The following is a 27874-nucleotide window of genomic DNA, read 5'->3' on the forward strand; positions in this document are numbered from 1 at the left end:
AATGGATATATACCATTTGCAGTTTACTGACATACATCGCTTTCGAGCTTAAAACTAACCTAACCTTAACCTAAACCTTAGCTCGATCCGAAATCATCAAGGTTCAAGGGCCAATCCTACAGTATGCACGGTCTTAGCTGCACGGTCTTAGCTACTATATAGTCTAGACTTAGTTGAAGTTAGGCGAACGCTGTCGAATACTCACAATTGTGCTGGATTTCCATTATTTATCTGCTGAAAACCTAGTCAAAGGCGCAAATGCTACATTATGAGAACTCCCCGCACCATCAGACGGCAAATCCATTGACTCGATTGGTACCTAGGCACACCAAACGATCTCTTGTAATGCACATCTATTTGGCAATCCAACGAGCTTGAATATCAATTGATTATATGTACGCGAATATATGTTAATCAAGAGTCTCAGATGCCTAATATATCTCGGTTCGTGTTTACACATTCACGTCTATAAATTTATCTCGATGTCTTCCACAGCACCGAAACCCATAGTTACCTACGAAGCCTCAAAGAACTGGAAACCATGGATCATAGAGCTGCGCAGACACGCCGAAACTTTAGGTTTCCGGAATATCATTGATTTCAATGGCATTGACAGCCCCGACAACTTAAAGACCAGATGAAGTCTTTGAAGAATTTGACCAATTGAAGTTAACATCTATATCACCGTTTATTCGGGACGCTGCCTTGTTGCCCTTCGAAAACCTGAAGTAGAGGTACCAGGTCCTATGAGAGTCAGGAAAGATATACGAGCAATAACTCTTGACAGACAAACGTACGGAATACCGGAAACATTCGACGCTTCTGCCTCATAATGCAAAGAGATTTAACGAATGGACCCAAAAATACCAAGAGATCATAACCAGAGAATACGCTCCAAAACGTGCCAGAAACGGATTCAGTCCAAACCTAGGCTAATGGCCATGTCATTGTTGTGGCTAGTGTGATAGAAATATGGGCGGCAAAGTTCAAGCTAATAGGAAGAGAACACTTTCGGAATACAACACTATCATATCGAGTCGTAGGAACAGAGTTATTGGAAAATTAGACAACCATCTGCGCTCACAGTCCCTTCTTGAAATAAGTCAAAGGAGCCCATCTAGCATATCAAAGCGAAGAACCCGAGTCAGACTGACGGGCAGCACCCTTAGACCCAGCTCAAGGAAGGGCAGTTAGCTTCGCATCAACCAGGTCCTCAAAATTGCAAATCAATTACAGGAGGAGGGACTCTCATGCAAATCGAAGCATAGCGCGGCGGTGTCGACAAAACAAGTACTTCGAGAGGAGGTATTCTGGTGAGTTCGGAATGTGTACCTTTCCGATTCCCAGATGTCACTCCCGACCTGTGCCGTGGGATCATAGTAGGCTTGTGTAAAAGACTGGAGAAAGCTTTATGGGCATATGACGTTCGCATTGGAAATGTGCCAGAACAGGATCTAGTCAAGGCAGTTGCGAATTATCAGAGTATAAAGTTCGAGGGTAGACCGGGTCTCCTTCACGACTTACGTTCACTCATTTTTGTTAGGCCACCACATAAAGCGCAAGTCATGTCTCACAGTCTTAGTTGTTCGTAGCACATCTTATATAGTATAAAAAAAGTTTAGTTTAACACAGGGGGGCTCTGCACGCCACGTTCATGGCGTCATTTGGAAGCGCTCGCCGGCCTATTGATAGATATCAGCTTTGTATTGCCATTTGTGGTTTATTGTTGTGAAACTGCTGTTGATAATCAATGGGTCTTATTAAAATGCTTTGGTCATTACTTCATTCAATCATGTAACAAGGTGGCTTTCTACCACTCTAATCTATCATCGCATACTAGTCCCACATCGAAGCGCTCATGGCCTTTCCATACCTTTGCCGCTGAATTGCAGCTGGCAACAATTGTCCTCAAGTCGCTGATCATACCTCCAGGACCGCTTGCGTAGACCGTGGTTCGACCGCGCACCGTGTTCTCCACGAAACTGTTGACCTTCTTTTCCAGATCTGGATGTATATGTTGGTCTTCCTCGCCTATCCTTCGTACGTCCCAGGAGCGCAATGAAGAGGATTCTGAACCAACTTCCTTGATGCCCTCAGTCTCATTCCCGGTCTTGCCGTCTTGTAGAGATGGCGCTGGACTTTGCTCACGGGTCACAAAAATATGCACCGCGACACCATGCGACTTGCTAGCCGCCCGAATGAGGTCCAGTTCCTGCTGAACCCACTTGATATCATCCTTCTTCCGCACCGCCCAGACCAGTTCGATCCTTCGATCTCGGGCTCCTGGCTCCTGGATCAAACGTAATAATACTGGTAGGACGTAGGTAATGCCCGTACCGCCTGCAATGCAGAGAACATTGACATCGGGTGTTAATGTTTCTGTGATGCTCTCACCATAAGGACCAGTCAATATTACGGGTGTGGTGGTTGCTGTCTTTTCCGAAAGTTTCTTCAATGCGAGATCCGCGATCTTCTTGGTTTCACCTCCCTTAGCTCGAAGTATATATGAGTGGGACACAGTACCGTCTTTAACGACTGGCAGATTAAGCGGCGTAAATGGATGTGACTGCCAGATGCTGCCCTCGGTGAAACAGAGATAGAAATGTTCGCCGATCTGCCAGGCCTCGTGGTTGTGCTTAAAATCCATGCGGAGAATGTCGCCATGTTCGGCATCGGGGAAATGCGTGAGAGTCGCCTGAGCGGCCTGAAAGCCCATGGACCCATCCGACAAATATTGGTAGTGGATCAAGAGAGTCCTGATGTACCGGGCACCTCGGTCAACGAACCAAAGTAGCAAAGATGGCAGCATGAAGCACTTGAGTTGCTCCCAATGGCCCCAGCAAGCACCGATGTAAAGCATCGCGAGCACGTAATGCGCCTTGCGGAAGAACTCGTATCCGGTCAAACGGATTGCCCAAGGCGTGCTGAGCACGAACAGCAAAATAAGCAGTATTATCGCGACGCAGCCCCAGATCATATAGGTCTGTTTGATCCACTCGACGGCGGTGGTAGGCTGAGGTTGATAGAGTACGGCTTCGATAACGACCCAACCGATCGTGTGTACCAAGCCTTGGATGACAATGATGTATCCTAGCCAGCGATGGAGGAAGTTGAAGCTTTGGTATGGTACACCTGTCAAAAGTGACAGTATCGACTCCCTGCTGGATAGCATGACCGAAAGAGGAGTCAAAGCATATGCCAGAACACCAATGCGATCACAGAAGGGCCCCAGGCTACTTCTCGTGTTGTAAAGGCTTGTCTTCTTGACAGGCGTGATCCACTTCTTGTACTCAATTCCAACGAAGCTCCAGATCAACAGATACCCTGCCAAGGATGCCAGGATGAGAACTTGCAGTCGAGTGGTCCGGCCGAATATGGACCGTATCGAGTCGGGGAGAAGATATGATCTTGATGCGGTAGCGAGCGATCTCTTGAGCCTCGACGCAGGACCCGGGTTCACTGCGGCCTTCTCGTCGTCCAAAACTACTGCGTCGGCTTGTTTGGAAGGCCAAAATCTTCGACCCACTGCCCATGCGAAGACAATACCGGCGATGGTGCACCATAAGATCCCCGAGTATAACATGGCCAAGTCATGGTTGTGGTAGACCTGATCCAAGTACTCGCATGAGCCAGCATCGTTGGTGCATGGGAGGGCACGATCGTAATAACCCCAGTGAGGCTCTAAGGACGTTGCATCACTGTAGTTCTGGATATGGCGAGCCGTTATTTGGTTCTCGAAGGTCGCCATTTTGTCTGGTCCAGTGTGAAATGGATGGAGACAAGATGAGATGAGAGGAAGGCGACTATGCTGGTTGTATAGAACCAGAACCCGAGAACATGGAAGGTTTGGACCGTCTCAACATGGCACTGATCGTCCCGTGGAGAGGTGGCCACTCGATATATGAGCCGTTTGATCGGTCCATGGTTCTGGATATTCTCCATCCGCGAAACACGCAATTACCAACCGTCAGTCACTTACGGGCCACCACAGGCGAAGATGCAGCACCGGCGCCGGGTCCAGATGGTAGAATTGTTGAAACTTGCTCGCCAAGGCCAACGATGCGGGTCTGCGGAGACGGGACCCATCGAAAAAAACATGCTCAATCATTCTCAACCGGGGCCGCTCAGGGTCCAGCACAGACTCTTGGCGAGCAGATTGCACACATCTTGTGCCGTGGTGGCCATGTTTCGTTTCAATTGACGCGGCGAGCTGGGTTAAAATCGCTAGCGGGCCGCAACCAGTTCCTAAGTTAAGGTATTATGGACATGAGGTGTCGATCGGCGAATCTGCCCGCGGCCTCGCATCCACCGTGGAGTTGCCTCTGCTGGACCTCAGTTTGAGTTGGAGTCCAGAAAGCCCACTTCCCGCGGCGCTGGGCTGGCGTCCAGCGTCAAGTCTTGGGATAAGAGGGGAACAGTGCCCACGCAATGTTTCGGCGCGTCATCCTTGATTCAATCTAGGTGACATTACTATTGAAATACGAAGGCTTGGAATCTGCTCCAATCTGCTCTCTTCGCCCAGCTCATTGTTCATCTAAGTCAACCAGCTCGAATAGAACGATCAACAAACCCCAATCATCCAGTGAAAAGGCATCGTCGGGAACTTGTCAGGAATCTATCACAACTGCGCTGTCCCAATAATTAAGCAAACTCAATTCACAAGTTAAGAGCAAAGTTTGGCGGAGCCAAAACACACCAAAAACACCGTCAAAATGGATATGAGTAGCAGTACAAGCAATTCTACATGCCAAGTTTCCGTAAGTCGCGATGAGGATGTCTCTGTAGAGCTGCTGAACGCGCAACTGACATTCGTATACAGATGTTATGGAATTGGTACACCATCGACGCATGCTTCCTCGCAGAGGGATGGCATATCACCACCAGGGGCATGTTCGCCGCAACCTGCATCGGTGTCATTTTACTCGGCGTGCTACTAGAATTCTTAAGACGCATCGGCAAGGAGTACGACGCATTAATTTTGCGACAATTTCAACGGCACATTGCTGCACAAACTGCACTGGCATCTTCCAAGAAGGAACCCCTGGAGCCAGTCTCGTGCTGTGCACCGCCACCGGAAGATGAAATTGAGCTCGCGAAGCCAGGGCCCAGGACGGTCACGTTTCGTGCGACACCGCTTCAGCAACTCATACGGTCTGTGATTCACGCAGTCACTTTCGGCGTCGCATACATCATCATGTTGCTTGCCATGTATTTCAACGGATATATCATCATCTGCATCATTATTGGTGCAGGTATCGGCAAATTTGTCTGCGACTGGATGGTCCACAAGGTGGTGATCGGACTTGACGAAGCAACGAGTTCACCATCTGGTATTGACGAAACCACGGTGTGCTGCGGTTGAGCATGGGGTGTAGATTGGTGTTGAGAAGAGCGTTTGAGATTTTCGAAGCGATTGATTTAAGACCAGCCAAAGACAGCATAAATGAATGATATCACGAACTTACACAACAATCACGAGTATCCCAACGTCAGAGCGCTGAAGTATGCTTTGAACCCACTGACAATCTGCTTTATATTCGGGTGCCGAGCTCATCGTGGATCTATCTTGAATCCATAGCAGTGGTGCCGATTCAGCATGCGGTCCCACATGTGAGAGCAGCCCTAGTATTTATGGACTCTCGTGACTGCTCTGCAAACAGGGCAGCGATATGCATCATCTCCACTGGAAATGCAAAGATCGATGATGCGGCCAATCGGATTGTGTGTTTCGCCATGTCGCAGAATATAGGATTTCCACATATTTTGTAGCATACACCTGCATCATGATTGGGCGATTATCAGCACTACGTTATCACGTACCCCGCGTGGGACCTGGTCGGACATAGAGGCAACTGTACCCCAATCAGGCAAACGTAACCAAATCTCAGACGCTATGGGCTATCTCCCGGCCGCGCCCCTCCCAGCTGGTACATACGAGGCATCGGCAAACAGACTTGATATCACTGGCTGTTGATATGAATTAGATGGGCGGGGAGACACAGCATGCATCTGACATGGTAGCTCTCCATGGATAATACATAGATAAGCTTCCACACAAGTGAGGTTGAACGTATCACAACCACTTGTCTTGTACTTGAGTTCTTAACGTCTTCAATGGACACTGATTGAGACAAAATTATGCTCTTATACTTGTACAATATACAAAATCACGATAGCCCATAGCAACGAATTTCGCCCTGATCATGGGTTACATTCTGATATAGCGCATTGACCCAGGCCAATTTCGCGTCATTGTACAAAACAACAATGGACGGTATTAGCAAGAGTTGGTGGCGGGCGATAGCTTCAGTGCCTGTCTTAGGCTTGGCAATCTTTGGCTTTGCAGTGTTGCTGGTTCTGCGAGAAGCACGGCTGAGATCGAGATTCCACTCAAAGGACTTCAAGAGCAGCAACTCATCATCAGATGAGAAGGTGGACAAGAACAATCCTATCAACGTCTTTCCTCCATCGAGGCGAGTGGCACTAGTCGAGCTATTACCCGCGTCTCATCTGGTGACCAATGCCGTTGCCATTCCTCTGGAGGATCTCAAGAGAAACCAGCTCCCAACCACAAAAGTTCAGCCTCTGGAGCAGAAGAATCTATTCACGTCTACTGGACTACTGACACAGGAGGTAAAGGCGCTGGGTCGATTCCCGAACTACTCCGTCCTAAGCGGCGTCCCGCATCCTAACCCAGCCCCGTCATTTGATATTACCAAAGCCAACTTCAGGCCGTTTCGTCCCTTCAGATGGACATACCACCAAACTATGGGTACGTGCCAAGCATGAGAATGAAATGCCGACACTGATCTTGGAAAATAGCGGTTATGAAGATGGAGCCAGACTACTGGATCGAGTTGGAGCAGAACTACTCCCGACGCATGCAGCAGCGCCTAGAGCTGTGGAAAGAGCACGGAGAGCGAGTCCTGTTCGAGGCTCCCGGCTCCGAGCTGGCCGCACGCGAGCTCATGGAGATGGTGGTGCAGTTCCTTACGATCCGGTACCCGCAATACTTCCAGCTCGAGGACGACAACAAGATCCTGCGGAACCGGCTGCTCGAGACGGCCACCGTGATCGGCTCGATGACTCCCCTCGAGGTGCTCATGCGTAACGTGCCGGAGGACTTCACGGTGATGCTGCGGAGCGAGGAAGACGGCAATTATTACCTGAGAGCTGCCACGGTCTGCAGCTCCGTGGGCTGGAACATCGGATTGCACAAGAACAAGGTGCTGCGGAGGATCCACGACAATGTACCCCACTGGGAGAAGATGGCATTTTCCGTCGACCGGTAAGGCGCTCCGTCACCACGGGTTTCCCTCAAGTTGGCTGGGCACAGAAACCATAGGGCTAACAAGCATGAGCAGCTACTTCACCAAACAAGCCTGCGACGCGCCGATCCAGCGCGGCTCCTGGGGCATCGAGGACTGGGAGGCCTTCTTCTGCCCCGAGGACGTGCCGCGCAGCAAGTTCGATCGCGACCCCTCGTCGTGCGCTATCGAGGATCTGCAGCTGCGCTGCGACTGGCAGACGGTGCGCCGCCTTCCCATGTCCGGCGCCATGATCTTCAATTTCAAGGCCGTGTTCACGCCCCTCGCCGAGCTGGCCAGGGAGCCATATGTCCCGGCGCTGCTGCATAGGGTGATCACGCAGGGAGACGAGAAGTTGATCGAGTACAAGATGGAGAAGCATGTCGCAAATATCGCAAGTGAGTATTGTGAGAAATGGGCGCGGCAACAAGAAGAAGACGGGCTGGTGGAGAAGGACTGGACGGTGGGGACGTTGGAACAGAGCCCGTTTTTCCCAGGCTGGGAAGAGACAGGGGACTGGGGAGCTTGTCCCATGCGGCCAGGTCGGTAGGCTTGTGAGGGTGGAAGCCTATCGCTTTGGGCTGAGTAGCATGTTGAATTGTTCGGATGCTAGTATTGTGCACTACAGTGAACGATAGTACAAGCTGTTTCAACGTTCAAAATAGTCTTGATCCTCGGGCCAAGAGGTTACAAATGTGAGGCGAATCCAGATCAACAGCATTGAATGTTATGATGTGGCAACGAACGTATACCCTGAGATTACCATCGTTCTATTGACGATGGGCCTACTGTTTTTGAATGTCACATATGATGCTGGCAATAATTCAAATAGGAAATCTGCGTAGTAAAAGCCATAACGGTAAGATATCGTCATTGATTGCTGAGCTACCCCGTACATGGCTATGTAAATACTGGCGACGACCATATACAGTGAGTCATTCTTGTGAGCAGTCTGTTTTTCTATTGCCAAACAACTCTGATACTTCCAGTCGCTCGTTATTATCTCTAGTCTAGGGCAAATACCAAAACCAAGATTACGTCGGCATTCCGTGTGTCTGCCTGGATTTTGTTCGTCTTGATGTAAATCATCCTAATTGAGCCCGTTGAACTTCCATTCCTCGCCCATAGTCTTCGTCACCAGCTGCAATCGTGGGGTCGGAAAAACGCAGTTGTCGCTCAGGGTCACAAGGCGTTATCGCGACGATGCAGGCGTCTTACCCTTGGCATGTGGACTTGAGAGTCTCAAAGCTCATGCCATCGACTACATCGACGACGTGCACGTTGGTCTCCTAGCTCGGCTTCGATCTTGATGACCTCCGTTTCGTGACGGCAATGTTGAATGGTCTGCTTTCACAAGTGTTTGTAGTTCTGGATCCCCAAGTTTCGTGTCAGCGCCAACGAGTACCACGTTATTGATGGAAACGGCGAACATATTCTAGCCTGCAATGCGACAAGACTTTTTAATTATTTTATATATATGTATATGTTTTAATATTTTAGATGGCGCCTAGATGGTGAAAGTGATAAACCCCTGTCGAAAAGACTTAGGTTGTATGCTTTCGACCAGCAGTCAAGAGTGAAAATGCCTCGAAATCCAAAAGAGCCAGGTGGAGGACGTGTTGTATGATTTAGTATGCATTTTATCACATCATCAATGAGCGACGATATGGGTGAAAAGAATAAGCGCCTACCAGTATATACCGGTAGTTCTGCCGGATACTTTTGAACTAGTCTAACCTAGGTCAGACTATGCTTTGTAGGGCTGACATTACCGCCTTGCTGCGGTGCAGCAAGCCCAATTCCATTTTTAGCCTACATGGCTTCAACAGGATCGGCAGGCATACAATGCCCAGCGTATAAGCTCGCTTTCATTCTCGCAATTGCGGGAGTCTTGAAGTTGTTTATTACTGATATTGGGCGATAGAAACAGCGTGACGGATCCAATGTATGCTGTATTTTCATTTTTGCCGGTGGCAATCTCCTAATGACCGCCAATTCGACGGCAGCGCGCAAGAGGCAGGAGAGACTCCCCAGGCAATGCACATCCTATCAGCTGATCCTACGACCTCGTCTTAGACTAACCTAAGGTCGGTCTACAGTTAGGTTAGTCGCAATCCCAGTGAGGTACAAGGATTGAATCCTTCCACCTTTACACTTGTTTCAGAGGTTTGAGCGCATCTTTGTGGCAGTGTGTTGACACGATGTTGACTATCGTCACAACTTCTGTCCTCTTTCTTTCACTCTTTGACCAGCTCTTCAATCCGCACTACGATTAGGGCACAATAGCGAGTCTTCAAACATACACTCACACTCTTGGCGAGAATGGCGTCTGCGAGCGCTACTGCTTCAGTAAATCCTGCAGCAATACCTCTGACCACCCGGGGTTCGTTTGGCCTGTTCCTGTGTAGTGTGTTCCTCCTTCTCATATCGATACTGACTGTACATTGACAGCTGCGTGGTGTACAAGCGAAATAAACATCTGCCAGGGAATATGTGATAAGATTGGTGTAATCCTAGCAGACGGAAAATCAACGCAAGAGAATGACTGCGACACTGTATGACTCCTCTTTCTTCTCAGACTGATGGAATGTGTGTTGACGGAGGATACTGGTGACCCTATAGTCCCAGTTGGTATACAGCTGTATCTGCGGCAATGGTGTCAAGCCGAACATGAGTGCGTATCGAAACTCGCTACCAAGCCTCATATGTGAGGAATCAAACTCGGAATGCGCGAGTAATGGAAGTGACTGCACTTCAAGCACATGCGGCACATCTGTGCTCGATGCAGCAACAAGCACCACATCTACATCAACGACTTCCCAAGCGGTCACCTCGGTATCTACGACAGCGACGAGATCGACAACAAGATCGGCCACGAGCACTTTGGGTAGTGTGAGCAGTCGCAGTCATACATCACTTGCGTCGGCTACGAGCTCTTCGGCCCCAGCGACCGAGACGCCGCAGGAACCGGGGCTGAACACGGGTGCGAAGGCAGGCATTGGAGCGGGAGCTGGCATAGCTGGGCTTTTACTCCTAGCATTGCTAGGTTTTCTGTTTTATAGCCTGGGAAAGAAGAGACGCTCTGCGACAACGGAGCCTGAGTCGTATACAAAGGCGGAGCTTGCAGACACTCAGTGGGCAGGCCATGAGGTGCATGCAGACCATCGACAGGAGCTAGATGCCCCAGCGGGGGTGTCGGAGCTCATCCATGGCCATCCGCAGACAGCACCTCAAGCGCCTATACAAAGGGAACCGGTAGAGATGGGATGACCAATCCGTAGGGCATATGAGCGCAAAACACAATATAATTCAAGGCCACTATGGCTAGATTTTACTCCACCTTTAGTGCGCTATAGTAGAACACCCCTACAACGACCCGCTGCCGCTAACTGATAAGATGCCAGGTCCTAGGTTAGCTTAACGTTAAAAGCCCCTCTAAAATTTTTATCGATAGCGGGCTGTCACCGAGAAATTCCACAACCCTCCTACGTGAAGTGAAGCCATACCGCTCGTTCGATCGCACTCTTTTCATCTAGGACTACAACACATCCTGCAGCCCGATAGTCCATTCTAGGTTTCCTACCACCAGGCCGCCGCAATGCCGTCCGTCAAGAACCCCAACGGTCCCTCCAAAAACCGCCTCAACGCTCGCCGAGCCTCCGCCCGCAAGAGGACCCAGAAAGCAGCCACTACTCCCGCCGACAGAATCGAGAAGGCCGACAGGACCCGCGGTGCTGGCGGTGGCCTACTCCCGACCAGTGGTCCTCGCCGTGCGCTTAGTGCCAAGAAGCAGAGGAAGGTGGATCGCAAGCTCAACTACGCGATAAAGAGGAAGCAAGAGGCCGAGGGAGAGGTCGAGATGAAGGGTACGCGAGAGTCATGGGAATCAGGTTGAGACGAGAAGCGCTAACTGGTTGCAGATGCTGCCGAGGGCCAGTCCGAGAAGAAGGCCGCTGCCGGTGACGTCGATATGGACGACGAGAACATTGCTTGAGAGTGCGACCAACGTTCGATCACAACCATCCCCGTCGCATGGCGCATACGGTGCGGTAATCAATCGCTACGACAACGACTTCGTAGGGTTGCTATGGGCAGGCGCAGGTGTTCTGGTCAGATGCTGGACAGTGGCAACTTGGGTTTACATCAGCTCGCCGTGAACGGGCGCCTGGTCGCCAGTAGGAGAGAAGGACGCGGACGAACGACAGTTAATTGGGACCAGGGAATGCCATACGCGCTTGTGTTTCCCGCGACTTGTCTTGTGCCAGGAGGCGCAACTTGGGCAGCTGAAGTCTTCAAACATGACGGAGTGTCCTAGACCCTGGCACTAAGGCAGTTAGGCCGTCGCCTGTGAGCAGCATCTCTACAGACACCTAACTCAATGAAGGCATCGGTCGTGCCACGTCTTTTACTCAATATGCTGCATTTTTAAGCTGATTTTGACATGTCAGGACAAGCTTCCCTTGATACCCGTGGCTTGTAATTATCGATCGCCTTCGGAGTGGTAAATCCAGGGTCAATCCATTCATACCTCATCGGTGAAGACTTGCTCCCTTGCGATTATATCTTCCTATGTTCGTCCATCGGGCAAAGAGCTAAGATCTTCTGCAAACGTCAGCCGGAACAGCACTACGATCCTTTGGACATTGGCTTGAACTGATTCAGCGTGAGGTAGACACCTGTTGGCTGACACATCGCTAATGTGTCGCATTGGATCGCAAGTACACTTATCTCGGAGAAGGTTCGGGCTGTATGGCATGCCCGGTTGTATCAGAAGAGTAGCGGCACAAAATGCGATTGAATTACATTAGTCGACGTTCACCAGGGGTTGAAGATGTTGCTTTGTGAATACAACCACTTTGAAATCGGGAAAAGTATCTTCACACTGCACACAGCCGGGACGGTCATAGCCAATGAGTACCGCTAGTCGTCTGAAATTGTCGACTTCAGACCAATTCAACCGGCCGTACACTGGACGGCAGCACACCAACATTCCAGTAAACCTGGTATTTTCTCTTGAGCTACTTTCTCGCAAATCGCTAAACACCAACTCTGAGCCAGATCAGACACCGACTGAGCCGAGCCCGCCTTTGCCAGCACCCACTCCAGCCACAGATCATTTTCATAGTGCATGAGGATGGCACATATCGGTATAGATTGCGTCTCGGGTGTCAAGTATTATCGGTTGCAATCTCAGGAAAAACCAATCGTGCGATTACCATCATTATCGTGCTTCCGGAAAGCCTGGGGGAGCGGGTCGTCCGGTTTGAACCTCTGAGATAACCTAGCCCCATATCCGCATTGGGTGCGGCGATCTGCCAATGTATAAGAAGCCAAGGTCAACGAGAAACTGTGGCGGAGAATCTCACTTCTGATAACTGAGCAGCCGGCACGATAGTTCTTCTCCTTGCGCGGCGCCGAATAAGTCGATCTATGAGACTGGCACGCTTACAGATATGTCGAAGAGCCCTCCCCAGCCTACCGTCCGCTTCAGCGAGGGCTTGGGTCTGGCGTATACCCGCCATGCTGACAACGAGCAAAGAGGGTGCTTCGGGACCGCGGAGAAGCCGTCGCTGTGTTTTGACTGTTCAAAAGGAATGTGTCAATGTTGGGTGTAGCGAAGAGGAATGCGAAAATATACTTGGACCGTCACAACGCCTGTAGGGCTCCGCCTCAGTTGGTCAGGCCAATCATACGGAACGAAAAACACGTAAGTTTTATACTACTGAAAGCTGGCTTGTTCTTTCATATAGCTATATAGGTAGTCAAATCCCAAAGCTCAACAGCATAGATCTGCATTTTTTTCTAGCTTGAAACTTAATGAATCTTTAATACAAACATTCTTTCGCTACACAGTCCAGCAACTTAGCTCCATCTATAGAATTTGAGTCTCTTTGTCGCTAGGTGAGCAGAACCTGGTCTGTAAAAATTCAAGTAGCTGATGAAAGGCAACTTCAGCTTTCGAGCCCGTCTACTTTAGCATCGGAGGTTGTATGTAAGTAAAAAGCTCTATCGCCGAACTGCCGCGCCCCTTCACACCGGGGTTGAGATCGGTATTGCGGGGTATGGTTTGAGAAAGGGCGTCTATCGTGTCCTCGCTTCCGATTTGAGCGGCGTAGTGGAAGGCTTGGTTTCGGAACAGGATTTAAATCAGGTGGCTGTGGCCTCAGTACATGCACGTAGCAATGTGGGTGACCAATGCACCCGAACTATCAAAGTGACACTTAGTTATTCTATCCCTTCAAAAGTATTACATACCCATTTATATATATCCTAATTTCTTAATCTTCTATCAGTATGAGTACTATGATGGCTGTATTACGCTGCCATGGTTTGGATTTGGCCAATCGTTATAAGACTATGGCCAGAGGCATTTTCCATAATTGGAAGTTCACGCATATCCAATTCTTGATCGCGTGACTTCTTATCGGCACTGGAAGAAGAGACAGGTATTATTATATGTAGTTACATCACTAGAAGTTTCCGACCAATACTATGTTCATAGAAACATACCCAATGCCATTGCGACACACGCAATTTGGTAACTGAAATATTGCGGGCGTCCAGCAATTGCAAAACATAAATCAGGATGTAAGAATGGAAATGGGCACATCGACATCCTTGTCCCTGAAGTAATCAATGAAGCCTTTTCCAAACCCATCCAGACGTTTCGAGCTACTAACTCCACGCCCGAGGATGCCGTAAACAACGAAGTGTATTGCGAAGATTCCAGGGAACTCGACGCGCTCGATGGAGAACTCCGACTTCCAGTCGTCACCGATGAGATCCTGTACTTTGGCGCGAGACATGTACGAACGCAGCCAATCCCACTCGGCCGGTGTATGAACAAAGAGTCCAAAGTTTAAATTGGCACCCTTATCGCCGGACCGGCCTAGAGCGATATCACCGAGTCGAATCTTGCGATATTCAACATCGATATTGGTGGGCAATCTCGTATCATATGACTGCCGTTGGCTCACCTCCGAGAAACTAGGAGGTCGAGATGTGCTGAAGGATTTGGTCGTACCAGTGGAATCTACCAAATGGAAGCGCTCTTCAAGGTCATGTTGGCGCCACAGGGCCGGGTAGTAAGCGAGATACGGACGAGGAATTGCTGAACGTTGATCCAGAGAGTTATGGAAGCCTAAAAGCAATGTGTCAGTAAATTGCAGCCGGACATGCCAATCAACCAGCGACGAACCTGAAAAATGCTTTAGTGAGATGTTGCGTATGGCAGTACTGATGGCCTGAAGAGCCTCAACGTTGGTCGACTGGGCAAAGATACGGAAGTAACCTGTACTACTATTCTGGTCCGATGGGTTGCTGATGGGGACGCCAATACTGAGGCAGAGTCAGTGACCAGTGTAGACCAAGAAATTTGAGGCTTGGGCCGGTTACCGCTGAAGTTCGAACACGTCAAGCTGTTGCAAAGATTCCTTTTCCATGTAGTAATGGACTTGCTTGCTAAAAAGCTCGAACTTCTTCTCGAAATCATAACCTGTGGCGTTGAAAAGTAGCTGGACTTCATATCCGCCCTTGTAAAATATGGCGAGCTTAGTGGTGCTGGGCGGCGGAGCGCCACGGACGCCCGAGATCCGGACTCTTCAAAAACATTAGCTGGATCAAAACTTTTGGCAATGACAACAGGTACCTATCCTTGCCGACTTCTTCCATCATGATATTATCTAGGTAGGCCGTAACATCACTGTTGAGATAGGCGTTGCCCTGAAGTTCATAGACCAATTGACATCTACACGTGTCAACGGTAACCATGCCTCCAGTGCCAGCATGCTTCGTGATGATACAAGTTCCATCTTGAGCGATCTCCGCAATGGGAAATCCGGGATCGATGAAGTCATCGACATTGAAGGCGCCAAAACCCGCAAAGTTACCACCAGTAACGTAGGCTGAACATTCGATCAAGTGTCCGGCAATGAGAGCGCCTGCTAGCTCGTCATAGTTGGTAATTTTCCATGACCACCAGTACCAGGCACAAGCAATGACTGGGCTAGCATCAGAAACACGACCGCAGATGACGATATCGGCGCCATTTTCCAAGGCCTCATAAATAGAGTGCGCGCCCAAATAAGCATTTGCAGAGACAATCTCGCGAGGTCGATCACGATTCTTGGCAAAAAGAAAGGATTCGTTTCCAAGAATTACGTTCTGATTGCCAGAGTCGAGATGCGGCAAAGCGTTTTCCTTCTCTTGAGGCATGGTCTTTCCCAGTCTGGGAAGCACATTATCGCCATCGACATATGCGACTACCAAGTCATAGCCCCTTTCCTTGACCTGAAGGAACATTAGCCGGTTGATATATCACGGACATCCCACTTACCAGTCCAGCCACCTTCACAGCAAGGCCCCCGGGGTTGAGCGCACCTCCGTTGATGGCAACCTTGATGCGCTTCTGGGCTATCACATCAATAGTCTGCTGTAGACCTTCCCAGGCGGTTTCCTCATAGCCCATATGCTTGCCTTGCGCGTACGCTTCAGCATTGTTGGCCATGTTGACCTCTTGTGATTTGTTAGTCACTGCGTGAGGCTAATGGTGCCGTGTAGTGCTGGTCACAGGGTCGATTGCATACCGGCAAGGTAGTCGCCAGTGATAAAGTCGACGTCGCCAAGCGTTGCCTGCTTGTACATCTCTATTGCCGGATCGCCTTTAGAGTGATGTCAGTTGGTATAGCTAATATCGTGCACTGTTAAAGGGAAGCTTTCGTACCATGATATCCGGAACAATTGGCTACGCGCGCAGGCCTGACACCGAACTCGCCAGCTCGCCAAGTGCTTTGGACAGCCATTGCGGTCTTTGTCGATAAAATGAGAGGTGCTATTGGAAGACTAGTATGCTTGACAGGATTCAACTTGGAGCGATAGAAGATCTCAATTATTATCAAAGGGAAAACAACTCGGTATGATACACCAGTGCCTTTTACGTCAACTGTGCCAAACAGCAGACGATGTCTCTTTTAAGCCTCCGCTTTCCTGATAATGAATTTCTATAATGTGTAACGATTATCTACCTCGGGATTATTTTACTACTCTGTAATGCAACTATACGTTTAAGGTTTTGCCGGAAGGGCCGATCATTTTGCTCTCAGAACTCCGAAGTTGAAACTGCGGAACTAGATCCATGCTTGAGAACTGCCAATTGGTGGTTGTCATGAAAGAATCCTGTAATTAGCTCATAATAAGTTACTAGTATAGCGAGGACCCACCGTGGTAGTTCAAACTCCTCCTTAGATTAACGGAGTTTTGACACAAAAGAGCGGTGCGGAGTGTTGGGCCCCCGATCGATCGCCGCTCCCTTCGGTATTGAAATTTGTAGTATATCATGTCCCGTACGCCAGTGAACATCACTCATTGGCGACTCTAGATATTTTGATACAACTTTTCTTTCCACTGCACTTGAACACTAAAAGTTCCTCTACCTTCCCGATTCGCCACTCCACACCATGTCGAACTATTCCATCTCCAATGAATCTTCTAGGATTCTCAACGAGGTGCTCCTGAATGACTCTCGACTTGGCTTACCTTCTTCTTTCTCGGATGCTGCCAAGAAGATCAAGTTCGTTGGGGACGACGACGAGCCATTTGTTCTCACACCCTTGAAGATCACCGAATCAAGTGCCTCCCTGACTGCTCTAGTGGCCACTGCTGCAAATGTTGTGGCAGCGGATCGATATGGGATCGACTACCAAGATGTAGAGATCAACACCGATATTGCAACTCTGTTCTTGGAGTCGGTCCTGTTGCCGACAATCAATGGCAAGCCATTTTTGGAGCACCCGCAGATGGCTAAGGAGCTTGCCAAGATAGACATCCATGGCAATTCGAAACCCATTAGACGGTACGCAACAAACGTGTACCAGACTAAGGACGGTCGTTGGTACCAGCTTCATGGTTCAATGGATGCGAAACCCACGATGGGAATGATGGGCGTCGAGGATGTTGACGTCACTGCGGAAGACGCAATCAAGATCTATGCCGAGAAGGTCGCCCAGTGGGATTCGCAGGATATCGAGAAGACCGCAAATGAGCAACACCGGCAGGCTGGCGTCGTCTGCTACACGCCCGAAGAATTCTTCTCCAGTGAACATGGTAAGATTATATCACAAGAGCCTCTCTGGAACAAGACTACGTTGCCAGCACCGCGGAAAGCTTGGCCATCACCTGGGGATGATCACCGTTTTAAGCCACTGGCTGGTATCAAGGTGATTGATTTCTCTCGTGTCATTGCCGCGCCAGCAGTGTCCAAGATACTCGCCGTTCTGGGAGCGGAGGTCCTCCGCGTCTCATGCGATAAGCTTCCCGATTACGCGGCGACCATGCCAGATCTGCAGACGGGAAAGAGGGACACGAACCTCGATCTGAAGACTGAGGATGGAAAGAATGCCTTCACTGAGCTTGTGAAGAATGCGGATGTTCTTATCGACGGCTACCGACCTGGCGCGCTTGAGCGACTCGGGTTCACATCTACCTCTTTGCGCGAAATCAATCCTAGTCTGATCTACGTGCGGGAGAACTGCTATGGCTTCAAAGGCCCATTGGCATCTCGATCTGGTTGGCAGCAGGTTAGTGATTGTCTAGTTGGCATATCTCACCTGCAAGGTAGATTTCTTGGTCTCGAGGAGCCCGTGGTTCCCCTATTTCGTAAGTACGCTCATCTCTTTTCGCGTCAGTATGAGAGTGGCTCACTTCTTCTTCTTAGCCAACTCTGACTATCAGACCGGTCTGGTTGGCGCCGCGGCTACCATTCAGGCATTGCTTGCCCGCACCAAGGAGGATGCCACTTTTGACATCGACATCAGCCTTACGCAGTACAATATCTGGTATTATCGACTGGGCGTCTACTCGGAGTCGCAACAGCAGGCACTGCGGGCGCGCGATCCCGAATTCAGCCCCCGCCACTGCGACGATATGTCTACCCTGGTCGGGAAAACCCACCAGTCGCTTCAAAAGATCCGGCCGGACATGCTTACTCATCCCGAGTTCTTCTGGACAATGCCCGGCAAAGAGTGGGGCTTGGACACGGATCTGAAGGTCCTCGCACCTGCCTTCAAATTTGAGTCATCACACATTGAATGGGAAATCCCCTCAGGACGTAGGGGGCGATCACAGCCTAGGTGGCTTTGACTCAGCGCATGATACGTAGTTTAAGAGAGGGAAGTCAGATAGAACTCAATTGGTAGCAATACATGGGATACAGGAATTCGTTGATCTGTCTACTGGGTCTCTGTCAAGTCGCATCGAATAATAATAATAAAATCGTATTTGACACTGCATGGGGCCGAGACTCTATGCAGCATCTGCCATATCAGGAAATCTTCACGAATGCTTAGTGCAGCGAGCGCAATGGGCAGTTGAAAGTTGCATCATAACTTCAATATTGCTGCATCGAAGAGACAAGTAAAGCAATTTCACTACCTGTAAGTTGTCGAGTCGTCAAGTCGCCGATTTGCCGATTTCATGAAGCACAGGCAGTGATGGTCATCACCACTCTATGCTTGTTCAACAAGTGTGCGCACACGGAGTCTTGCGTATCGGACTTTTGCTGCAAACAAGCGGAGTACTGCAACCGTTAGAGGCTGTAACTAGAGCCTGTGGAGACTGCAAGTGCCATGTTTTCCCAAGAATGGACAAATGGACCACCGTAATTCGTGCGGAGCTCTGATTTAATAAATACTCTTAACCTCGGGATCTCATCTATTCTTTGATAGTACGGATCCATACAGAGTACACATTTGTTGTACCTCCTCGGAGTAATACCGACAAACGGGATTTCAGTCAACTTCCTCCCCACTATCAATTGGCCAATCGGTCAAAAGAGCCACATGACGTCTGATGCAGTGTCAATGGCCGCCGCGCCGGCAGATCGTAGACGACGCCTCGCAAAGGTACAGCTTTGCTTAACCTTTGCGAATCGCATGACCCAACACCGGCTTACCTTAGACAATTCAGGCCTGCGATCCTTGCCGGAAAAGAAAGCTTCGTTGCGACGGCGTCCGGCCAGTATGCACCCGCTGCCACCATCTCACCGCCCGCAACGCCCGCAGCGCCCCGTGCCATTACGCTGATGTCCACAAGCTCGCGGCGCGCCCGCGCCGACGCCGCAACCCCGAAGACACCAGCCGACAACATGAAGCTCATAGTGCTAGTCCTAATCCTCCCCTGCCAGGTGAAGACGATCTGGGCAGCTCCAACAACGACTCTCCAGCTTCAAGACTACCTCCCAACGTTGCCGTCGGCGCGCATTCCCCGTCGCGGAGTACTCGTTCGCAACAGATTGGCAGCGCCGCGTCCGCCACGCCTCTCAGAGAGGATGCACGTCGCACAAGTTCTGGGTCCACGTGGCGAGCGGAAAGTGTGAATATTCCCAGACCAGTTTCGGACACCATAGTAGGAGGAAGTGCAGATATGCGATTCTTTGGTATGCGCCTACATATGGAATGCGCTCTTACGGGACACTAAATACCATGTTTTGAAGGTCCACCCGCCGGAATCTCTCTCGTGCCGATTGGTACCGCGTCTCGACAGCCTGAACAATCGGATCAATATAACACACAGCCCAATCCTGTCAAGGAATCCTGGTCCGCGTGGACGCACCCGTCGATCCAAAGCACCCTCGAAAGACGCATAAAACGCTCTCTGCCACCGTGGACGGAGATGTTCTCCATCGTCACAGAGTTCTTCAACGAAGAACACAAAGCTTTTCCGTGCTACCACCCACCTACTTTCATGACTCTCTTAGGCCAGCAGTATTCTGGGACCATTACTGACAACCCAGCCTGGTGGGCCTCGCTCAACGCTATCCTGGCCATCGTCCTGCGTCGTCGAGTTGAAAGGGGCCAGTGCCCTGCAACCGATGAGGCCCGGGCTTGGGATTATGCTGCCAACGCTTTGGGGAGTGCTCTGGACATTTTGATGCGCAACACGCAGCTGATATCTGTCCAAGCGCTTCTGAGCATTGCCTGGTTTTTCCTGGGAACTCCTAATCCGCAGCCTAGCTTCATGTTCGCTGGGAGTGCCCTACGCTTAGCCCATTCCATTGGGCTTCATAAGACTGATTGCGACTCATCTCTAGGTCCTATTGAACATGAGATGAGACCCAAGGTCTTCTGGATTGCCCTTAGCCTGGATCGGGAGCTCTGTCTTCGGACAGGAAGGCCACCAGCTCATGATCTCCATGATTTCCAGGTTGATCTACCAACAGATTCCGTCGCCGACGACTCTGACGCTATAACAACCATGAATGGCGCAACATTGAAGCTTTGCAGAGCTCAAGCTGGGCTGGCCATGGTTCAGGGCTGTGTATACCGTAAGCTGTACTCAAGTGAGTCCTCGAAAGATGCAAACCATATTGCAGACTCTATTTTGGCGCTGAACAAGCACTTGGAGAAATGGCGTGCCTCCATAAATCCAGCATTCATTTCTGATCAACCTGTCCAGAAAGGCGAGCATCCTGGACTGGTGCGTTTATACTACTCTTATTACAACTGCGTCATTGTCACGAATCGCGCGTACTGTCGCGAATACTGGATGGCTCTCAACATGACAACAGCTCCAAAGCTGACCGCGAATGTAAGAGCCTCGATCCGCTTGTGTTTGGATGCGGCTAGATCAATTGCTGCGTTATCTTTTGTGATACCGCACGACTGGAAAAGCTTTTACTGGTAGGCACTCCCAATTATCCGAGTTGATGCGTCTTGCAGTTATTGCGTCCCTCGCCGTGCTTCGCCATGCCTATCTCTATCCGTAGATGTGATCCTCTGATTGTGATATCTAGGGATACAATTTCGATAAATGTCAGCGCCGCCATCATTCTCTCAATCAACATCCTACGCGAACCGAAACTGGACAGCACAGAAGTTGACCTACGTACTGTATTCGACATCATTCAGCTTTTTGCTGCCTTGGACCAGGGAAAAGGCGATACCTACCTGTCACAGGTTCGGAAGGCGTGTGAGGAGTTGTATCGCATGGCTCAACGGGCATTCCTTTCATCTAAGGAACAGACGCGCACGGGCATCTTACTACAGCCGCAGGTGCAAGATACCCAGGGTATCATTGACACTAACCGTCGTGAAAACAGCCTCGGCGGAGCGCAATCAACCTTTGTGCCCCATATGCCGAACGGAACCCCTCTGCACACAGCTCCCTGGGTAGCTGGTGTTGAGTCTGCATTGGACCCAGAGCCTCGCCTGGATATCAATGAGTTCGACCTCAGTAATTGGCCTCAAGCCGGACAGATGGCCCCTGATCCAGCTTCAATACAGTGGAGTTTGGATATGCTATGGGATGGGCCTTTTGTATCTTTGTATTAGGGCACCCGACTTCTGAGATGTGTAACCATACACCACCAATCCATGAATGAGTGCGAAATGCTCAAGAAACAACGTCTCGGCAAGAATATAAAGGTTCCTCGATGTGTATACCCAAAATCAGCCATTCATCGATATATAAAAGCCCACTGCCATTTGTATATGGCACAGGTCCATCGCTTTCATAGCCCTTTACATTGATTGTGTAGTCGCAATGTCTAGCCTATCACCGCGTAGCACCACTTGCCATCTTTTCTCGAATGTGTCCATATCTCCAGGGATTGAAGTTTTGAAATCTTCATCCAGACTACTTGTCCGCTAACATGCTTCTCGGAAATATGTTTAATTTGATCTGACCTGGATCTGACCAGGGCATCCTCGGCTGTGTTAATGAATACGAATAGGTTCATCAGATAAAGGTCAGCATAGCCCTAAGCACATTATGGATAGATTGGAAGAGATATTAAAGGTTACGATTAGAGCTTACCATGCCGTGCTACTTAATTAATATGAGCTCTTAGGCGTTTTAAGGTATATTTAATTGAATGAAAATGTGTTAGACTTAACTTCATCTCTTCTTCTTTCACTTCTTACTTTCCCTAATACGATTATACATTTGACATCATTTGTTTAAATTTGTTGTAGTTGTATAGGCTGCAGATGAGAAAGCTTTTGCAATGATATTGTTTCTGATAACAGCTGACTTAGAGGTGTACCTCGACTTTACATGTTAGTAGTCACGCAACAAAATGCTTTTCTTCTACTCACACTTTAAATTACTACTAGCTGTCTTTTGTTTCTAACACCTTCTATACTCCAGGATTAACTTCGTACACACTAAGAGAATGCGTAGTCAAAGGTTTTCTCAAAGAGAGAGTGATAGATGCGTCGCGTATGGCGGTCAATAGTAGTCTACTGCGAGGGTTTGATGTAAGGGAGCGGTGAAGAGCAGTGCTAATCTCTTCTCCACTGAAGGCTATGTACTGTACTGTGGTCGCCTAGGTGGATGACTGAGGCACTTATTGGAGGGAGTGTATACTAGTGATCGTTGATAAAAGTGACCCCATTAGTATAAATGCATCCTGTGAAACAACTTGGTGAGCCAGTATAGCAAAACATTTGTGAGATTCTTATCAAGCCCTATACATTATTCGGGCCACTTTTAGGACTGTTCACCAATCTCACAATCATGCAACAGTGCCGACTGTGTACTATTCAGGACCGCAGCACTTGTCCGTAGTATCAAAAGCCTGATCATAAGCACGCTACACGGCCTGTTTCTAGATCGCAGTGACTGACACATCTTGGGCTCGACCTTCCTTATCCAACTTGGCATAAATTCACTGGATCTAATGGGCCTAAGGTAAACAACTATGTTAGGGTAGGATCATAAACTCACGATACAGCGACAACTAAGTCGTACTAGAGTACCAGAATCGAAGTCAACAGGCAATAGACATCACCACCTTCGTGTGATATGTTTGTCGAAGCCAAATGACTGTATACCCGGTGTGTGAAACCCATGCAACTGCGGATGATCGAGACAATATTTACTACTATTTTAGCATATGCAACTGGTCTTATTTGTTGTAAGTAGTGAAGGAGGTCATAAAAACCGGATTGTCATCACTAGGTTTGATAACCAGATGTTGAAGGACAGCGCCATCTAAAACGACACAAAGGGGAAGGGAAAGAAACTCATTCGCGGGCACGCACTGTAAAGACAGCCCCTTGTCCCCTATATCGGGGCACTGCAGCATGTTCTAGGGAGTTGCAGGGTACTATTCTGCGGGTCACGCGACTGCCAGATTAGGCTATGAATGCTTAAGCAATATCACATATGCCATGGGCTCGCAATTCATTATTAAAAATTTGAGAAAACTGTCATTGTGCCCTGGTCGACTGATATATTTAACCTTAGGTTGATGTATACACAAATACACCTATTTTAACCACATGCGTCCCTGCAGAATGTTGGACAGCGGTGTCGGTCCTAGACTAGACTGCGGATCCGTAACTACGGAGTAGTTCATCGAGGACCACTAGATGTGTGAAAGGCAGTCGCACACACACGCACATACATAGGCCAGCAAGTGGTGATGACAAGAGTTGGCGCATGGCCCGGGCGCCCACCTATAACCATGTACCATTCTTGTCATCACCACTTTAGCCGAAGCTCAGGTACTCCTAATTCTCAATCTATGATCATGAAAACGGCGACACAACGGTGACCAGGCCTTATCTGACGCCAGCACTTCATTCGCCATTTAAAGTTCTTCGATGCATACTTCCCTGCTCTAGGCTGACAGCAAGGTACTGATAGTGACGATCTCTGACGTAGACGTGCGCGGGGCACCCCTGAAATCGATACATCACGATGCTGCTGACGACTCATACCCAAATGCGAGAACGGAGCGTCACGCAGAGCGCTCACATTAAAGGATGATGGTCATACTTTCCTGTCCACTTCGATTGGTTTCTTGCCTTGTGGTACGACATATTCATGTGGACATTCTAGCATCATGTTTGCCAAGCTCGTACCGAACTATGTGATCGCTTCCATCGCGGTTGCGATAGGTGGATTCCTCAATGGATACGACACCGGCTCTATAGGCGCGATCATGGAGATGGATGAGTTCAAGAAAGCAGTTGGGCATCTGTCTCCGTTTCTGGTCGGTTTCACCGTATCGCTAATTATGCTCACTGCCGCCATCCCATCTATCTTCGCAGGCCAGCTTGCAGACTCTTTGGGAAGGATTAAAGTCATCTCGTTGGGTGCTTTGCTGTTTGGTATTGGGGCAGCTATCGAAGGCAGCTCGAATGGCCTGCCTCAGTTCCTCGTCGGCCGGGCTATTGCAGGCTTGGGCGAGGGTGTATACCTCAGTAATGTGAGTGTGTATATCTGCGAAATCGCGCCTTATAAGCACCGCGGTATCCTGGCGGGCTTACCACAATTCATGGCGACGGCCGGTGTATGTATAGGGTACTTCACGTGCTATGGCACGATTGCCATCCAGTCGACCCTTGCTTGGCGTGTACCATACATCATCCAGTGCCTTCTCACCATCCTGTTCATCGCCAGCTGTATCATCTTGCCAGACTCTCCACGGTGGCTGATGACGCATGGAAGGAGACAGGAAGCACTGACTGCTCTGAGCAAACTGGACTTCTCGATGGTCGAAGCAGAACGAGACTTCCTCACAGTTACCGAACAGAGGAGTAGCCTTTCGCCATGGCAAAGCTTTTTGTTACTATTCAGGCGAGGTTACAGGTCGAGAACTATCCTGGCGCTTTTCATCCTGGGAATGGTACAGTTGTCTGGGATTGATGGTGTGCTCTATGTAGGTAGTCTCCCCTGGCCTTGGGAAAGTTGTTCGAAATAGTAGACTAACGGAACACCAGTATGCTCCTGTCCTCTTCTCGCAAGCCGGGCTATCGTCATCAACTGCTTCTTTCTTGGCTTCTGGAGTGTCTGCTATCTTGATGCTTGCCATCTCGATTCCTGCTTTCTTGCTCGCCGACAAATGGGGCAGACGAACTTCCGCTATAACAGGTGGTATCGGATTATCAGGCCTCATGCTGCTGATTGGTACGCTGTACGCGGCTGGCGTTGTTCACTCTTATGGCGTCGCTCGATGGGTTGTTATCGTGTGCGTCTTCGCGTTTGGCCTGACCTACTGCGCAACTTGGGGTATTGTTGGTAAGATCTATGCGAGCGAGATCCAGCCCTCCAATACTCGCGCTGCCGCCAACTGTGTGGCACAAGGTCTTGGTTTCGTAAGTCGTTCCAGCTACTCTTGCGTATAAGATGTCGACTAACACTGAAAACAGTTCACGAATTGGCTGGTGGCTATCCTGACACCTATTCTGCTTGACAAGTCAGCGTTCGGTGCCTACTTTCTATTTGGCGGTCTTGCCCTCGGCACTGTTGCTGTTCTTGCAGCTTACATGCCGGAAACACGCGGGCGAACACTTGAGGAGATACAGCACGCATTTCATCAACCTGGCTTGAAGAGTTTGACTAGAATCGTTCGCCGCAGAGCACGCCGTGATCCGGGGCACAGTAGTCAAGCTATAGAGATGGACACTCCACTACCCACAACAGTTGCTGAAGCTTCTGGACGGGGATCACTCACCGGGCTCCGTTTGAACATCGGTGCAGTTTAAACAGATCGTCAAGAGCTACTAATTTTCTTTGGGTTGAATAACGAGTCTCGTCATTCGCAAATTTGGAAATTCGGACTCTAACAAGGCGGCTTTGTAAGTCGGCGAGACCCAGTGTGTATGTCCAATACTGTCACCTAGATGAGGCCAATAACGAATAAATAGTGACTTGAGAAATTTTTGTTTAAGCAGTATGTTTTGAGTGGGCATAATTTAATAGCCAGGTGACAGCAGTCCTTGTTGACCGCTTCTTTGGTCACAAAGGTGACAGTTTCACCCCATTTGCACATCAACAATGGCACTTGACTACAGGTTCTGCTAGTTTCATCTCATATAATTCCCATTAATTTCGACTGTCACCAGTCGAAAACTGACAACTAGAACTCGGTGGGGTCCGGTTTGTGGGTTGTGCCTGCCATCCCCTCGGCTTTGATGCACTTTCATATCACATGAGTCGGGACAACAACTTTGCTGACAACTTTGCACAAACACCATCAATACCTCACCATCCCTTCTCAACCTCCGGGACTCAATTGCACGCACCATAACGTGCCGGCCATCGCTAGCAATCTCTTGAATCAGTGAGACGATCACTCCTCTGACAGTTGCACAGGTTCGACTGCAACAATGCCATCCCACTCGGGTGGCACTCATTGGTCTGAAGAGGTCATGGCATTTTTCCAAGTCCGCGAAATGGAAATCGTCAGTCCTGATATAGAGGATTACGACGGGGTCAATCTGATCGCGCACACGCATTTACAAATAATCAGAAACCAGAGGACCCGGCTGTATGACTGTATCGACCGTCTCCAAGCCTTTCCATTCCTTGAAATACTTGATGATGAGATACGAGAGCTCAATTATGCACCTAAAGCCAACTGCAAAGACAATGAGGGCCACCTGAACGATGCCAATGACACTTTGGCCACTCATGTTACGACGGACCCTTGTTGGGGCTGGGGAACCGAGAGCAACAATTGGTCACATGACAATACTGTTATGGATGACGACGACTACGACTTCTTCGGCAGCAACGACTGTGCCACCGTCACCACCGAGTGGCCTCCCCGCGAGAGATGCTACCCCAGTGCTGTGTTCGCCGCTCTCATCACCAGGCTCAATACAAAGTTTCCACATGCGTTCCAGGGCAATGAGCGTACCGTTTCTCACACAGAGTACGACATGTGCCCCTACATCGAGGCAGCAGACTTCCTGACCACGAACGCCCAGCGCTATCGCGGCACATGGCTCAGAAAGCAACAACGTGCATTCAACCGCGTCACAGCACTTCGCATTCCGAACCAGCCTGTGATGAATACATCTGCCCGTCAGGCTGCTGAGAAAAGACTATTGAGAATTCTAAATGATCTTTCCAAGCGTCTTCTATGGGCCGTTCAGCAGAGACAAGCTCAGGCTGTTGTTGTCGATTGGAATATGTTAATCAAGGACTCTCGCGACAGAATGGCTAAGCGCAAGGCGCACAAAAAGACGTCCCTGGCAACCGAATATCATTATGGCCTAGCTTAAGGCCTGTCTTGAGCTCTAAACAGTGATTTCGGAAGCTTGAAATTGACGTTGTATCTTAATTTACACTGTTGCCGTTTGGACGTGGGGGATTGGAAATGTACTCGTGCAACTAGGTCTGGATTGCGGATAGTCTTCAAAGGTTGATTGATGATACCACGACAGGCATCATATAATGGTATCGCAAAGTCAAAAGGCTCTCGAATAGGTAGTAGAAACACATTTTTAATGGCTAATGGATATTTGCAATAAAGACCAATCGAACTTTTTACCATACAGCGCGCTGCGGTCCACAAGAGGTCATTACGAAACGAATCACTAGAAGCTTATCACGAGGCCTATTACCTACACAGGACACACGAATACGATCATATATAAAATCATACCGAGTTAAATGCCCTGATTTGCCTAAGATCATGGCCATGTGCAACAGTTTGAGGCGGAACTTTGGCAAAATGTCTTAGATTCCCTGAAATACGTTGGGCAAACCGATTAGTAAGGGGAACGAATATCACAAACTTGTACTATCGGCTACCCAAGTCTATTGTACTTGTAGGT

The 27874-nt window shown here is 49.3% G+C and overlaps 11 protein-coding genes across 11 annotated transcripts; 9 read left to right on the forward strand and 2 right to left on the reverse strand.

The window, feature by feature from the left end:
• Positions 1–1810: 1810 nt before the first annotated feature.
• BKA67DRAFT_521065 (ferric reductase like transmembrane component-domain-containing protein) lies at positions 1811–3748 on the reverse strand (the record flags this gene model as incomplete). Its single annotated transcript, XM_046098239.1, has 1 exon — positions 1811–3748. The coding sequence occupies one exon, from the start codon at positions 3746–3748 to the stop codon at positions 1811–1813; it is 1938 nt and encodes a 645-aa protein (XP_045956540.1).
• A 964-nt stretch (positions 3749–4712) lies between these two features.
• On the forward strand, positions 4713–5362 carry BKA67DRAFT_538083 (copper transport protein ctr4; the record flags this gene model as incomplete). The annotated part of the gene is made up of 2 exons (XM_046100428.1): positions 4713–4757; positions 4820–5362. The coding sequence occupies 2 exons, from the start codon at positions 4713–4715 to the stop codon at positions 5360–5362; spliced, it is 588 nt and encodes a 195-aa protein (XP_045956541.1).
• A 675-nt stretch (positions 5363–6037) lies between these two features.
• On the forward strand, positions 6038–7979 carry BKA67DRAFT_626947 (uncharacterized protein). The gene is made up of 3 exons (XM_046105555.1): positions 6038–6772; positions 6823–7288; positions 7365–7979. Exons 1-3 carry the CDS (start codon positions 6268–6270, stop codon positions 7855–7857), a joined length of 1464 nt encoding a protein of 487 aa, XP_045956542.1. The 5' UTR covers positions 6038–6267; the 3' UTR covers positions 7858–7979.
• Positions 7980–9629: 1650 nt separating this feature from the next.
• On the forward strand, positions 9630–10723 carry BKA67DRAFT_648145 (uncharacterized protein; the record flags this gene model as incomplete). Its single annotated transcript, XM_046105976.1, has 4 exons — positions 9630–9714; positions 9759–9862; positions 9930–10652; positions 10712–10723. The coding sequence occupies 3 exons, from the start codon at positions 9630–9632 to the stop codon at positions 10575–10577; spliced, it is 837 nt and encodes a 278-aa protein (XP_045956543.1). The 3' UTR covers positions 10578–10652; positions 10712–10723.
• A 182-nt stretch (positions 10724–10905) lies between these two features.
• Positions 10906–11301, forward strand: BKA67DRAFT_661020 (uncharacterized protein; the record flags this gene model as incomplete). The annotated part of the gene is made up of 2 exons (XM_046107743.1): positions 10906–11173; positions 11228–11301. 2 exons carry the CDS (start codon positions 10906–10908, stop codon positions 11299–11301), a joined length of 342 nt encoding a protein of 113 aa, XP_045956544.1.
• A 2587-nt stretch (positions 11302–13888) lies between these two features.
• BKA67DRAFT_521482 (uncharacterized protein) lies at positions 13889–16108 on the reverse strand (the record flags this gene model as incomplete). The annotated part of the gene is made up of 7 exons (XM_046098281.1): positions 13889–14448; positions 14506–14645; positions 14703–14906; positions 14956–15596; positions 15643–15821; positions 15893–15967; positions 16030–16108. The coding sequence occupies 7 exons, from the start codon at positions 16106–16108 to the stop codon at positions 13889–13891; spliced, it is 1878 nt and encodes a 625-aa protein (XP_045956545.1).
• Positions 16109–16762: 654 nt separating this feature from the next.
• BKA67DRAFT_521271 (formyl-CoA transferase) lies at positions 16763–18443 on the forward strand (the record flags this gene model as incomplete). Its single annotated transcript, XM_046098261.1, has 2 exons — positions 16763–17960; positions 18019–18443. The coding sequence occupies 2 exons, from the start codon at positions 16763–16765 to the stop codon at positions 18441–18443; spliced, it is 1623 nt and encodes a 540-aa protein (XP_045956546.1).
• A 565-nt stretch (positions 18444–19008) lies between these two features.
• Positions 19009–19876, forward strand: BKA67DRAFT_351709 (uncharacterized protein). The gene is made up of 2 exons (XM_046096366.1): positions 19009–19204; positions 19269–19876. Exons 1-2 carry the CDS (start codon positions 19142–19144, stop codon positions 19776–19778), a joined length of 573 nt encoding a protein of 190 aa, XP_045956547.1. The 5' UTR covers positions 19009–19141; the 3' UTR covers positions 19779–19876.
• Positions 19877–21739, forward strand: BKA67DRAFT_351710 (fungal-specific transcription factor domain-containing protein). Its single transcript, XM_046096367.1, has 2 exons — positions 19877–20980; positions 21094–21739. Exons 1-2 carry the CDS (start codon positions 19974–19976, stop codon positions 21629–21631), a joined length of 1545 nt encoding a protein of 514 aa, XP_045956548.1. The 5' UTR covers positions 19877–19973; the 3' UTR covers positions 21632–21739.
• Positions 21740–23787: 2048 nt separating this feature from the next.
• BKA67DRAFT_351724 (general substrate transporter) lies at positions 23788–25804 on the forward strand. Its single transcript, XM_046096368.1, has 3 exons — positions 23788–24969; positions 25031–25405; positions 25460–25804. Exons 1-3 carry the CDS (start codon positions 24151–24153, stop codon positions 25793–25795), a joined length of 1530 nt encoding a protein of 509 aa, XP_045956549.1. The 5' UTR covers positions 23788–24150; the 3' UTR covers positions 25796–25804.
• A 615-nt stretch (positions 25805–26419) lies between these two features.
• Positions 26420–27319, forward strand: BKA67DRAFT_538091 (uncharacterized protein; the record flags this gene model as incomplete). Its single annotated transcript, XM_046100429.1, has 1 exon — positions 26420–27319. One exon carries the CDS (start codon positions 26420–26422, stop codon positions 27317–27319), a length of 900 nt encoding a protein of 299 aa, XP_045956550.1.
• Between the last annotated feature and the right edge of the window lie 555 nt (positions 27320–27874).

The sequence above is a fragment of the Truncatella angustata genome (assembly GCF_020726525.1).
Source record: "Truncatella angustata strain MPI-SDFR-AT-0073 chromosome Unknown BKA67scaffold_6, whole genome shotgun sequence".
Lineage (NCBI taxonomy): Eukaryota > Fungi > Ascomycota > Sordariomycetes > Amphisphaeriales > Sporocadaceae > Truncatella > Truncatella angustata.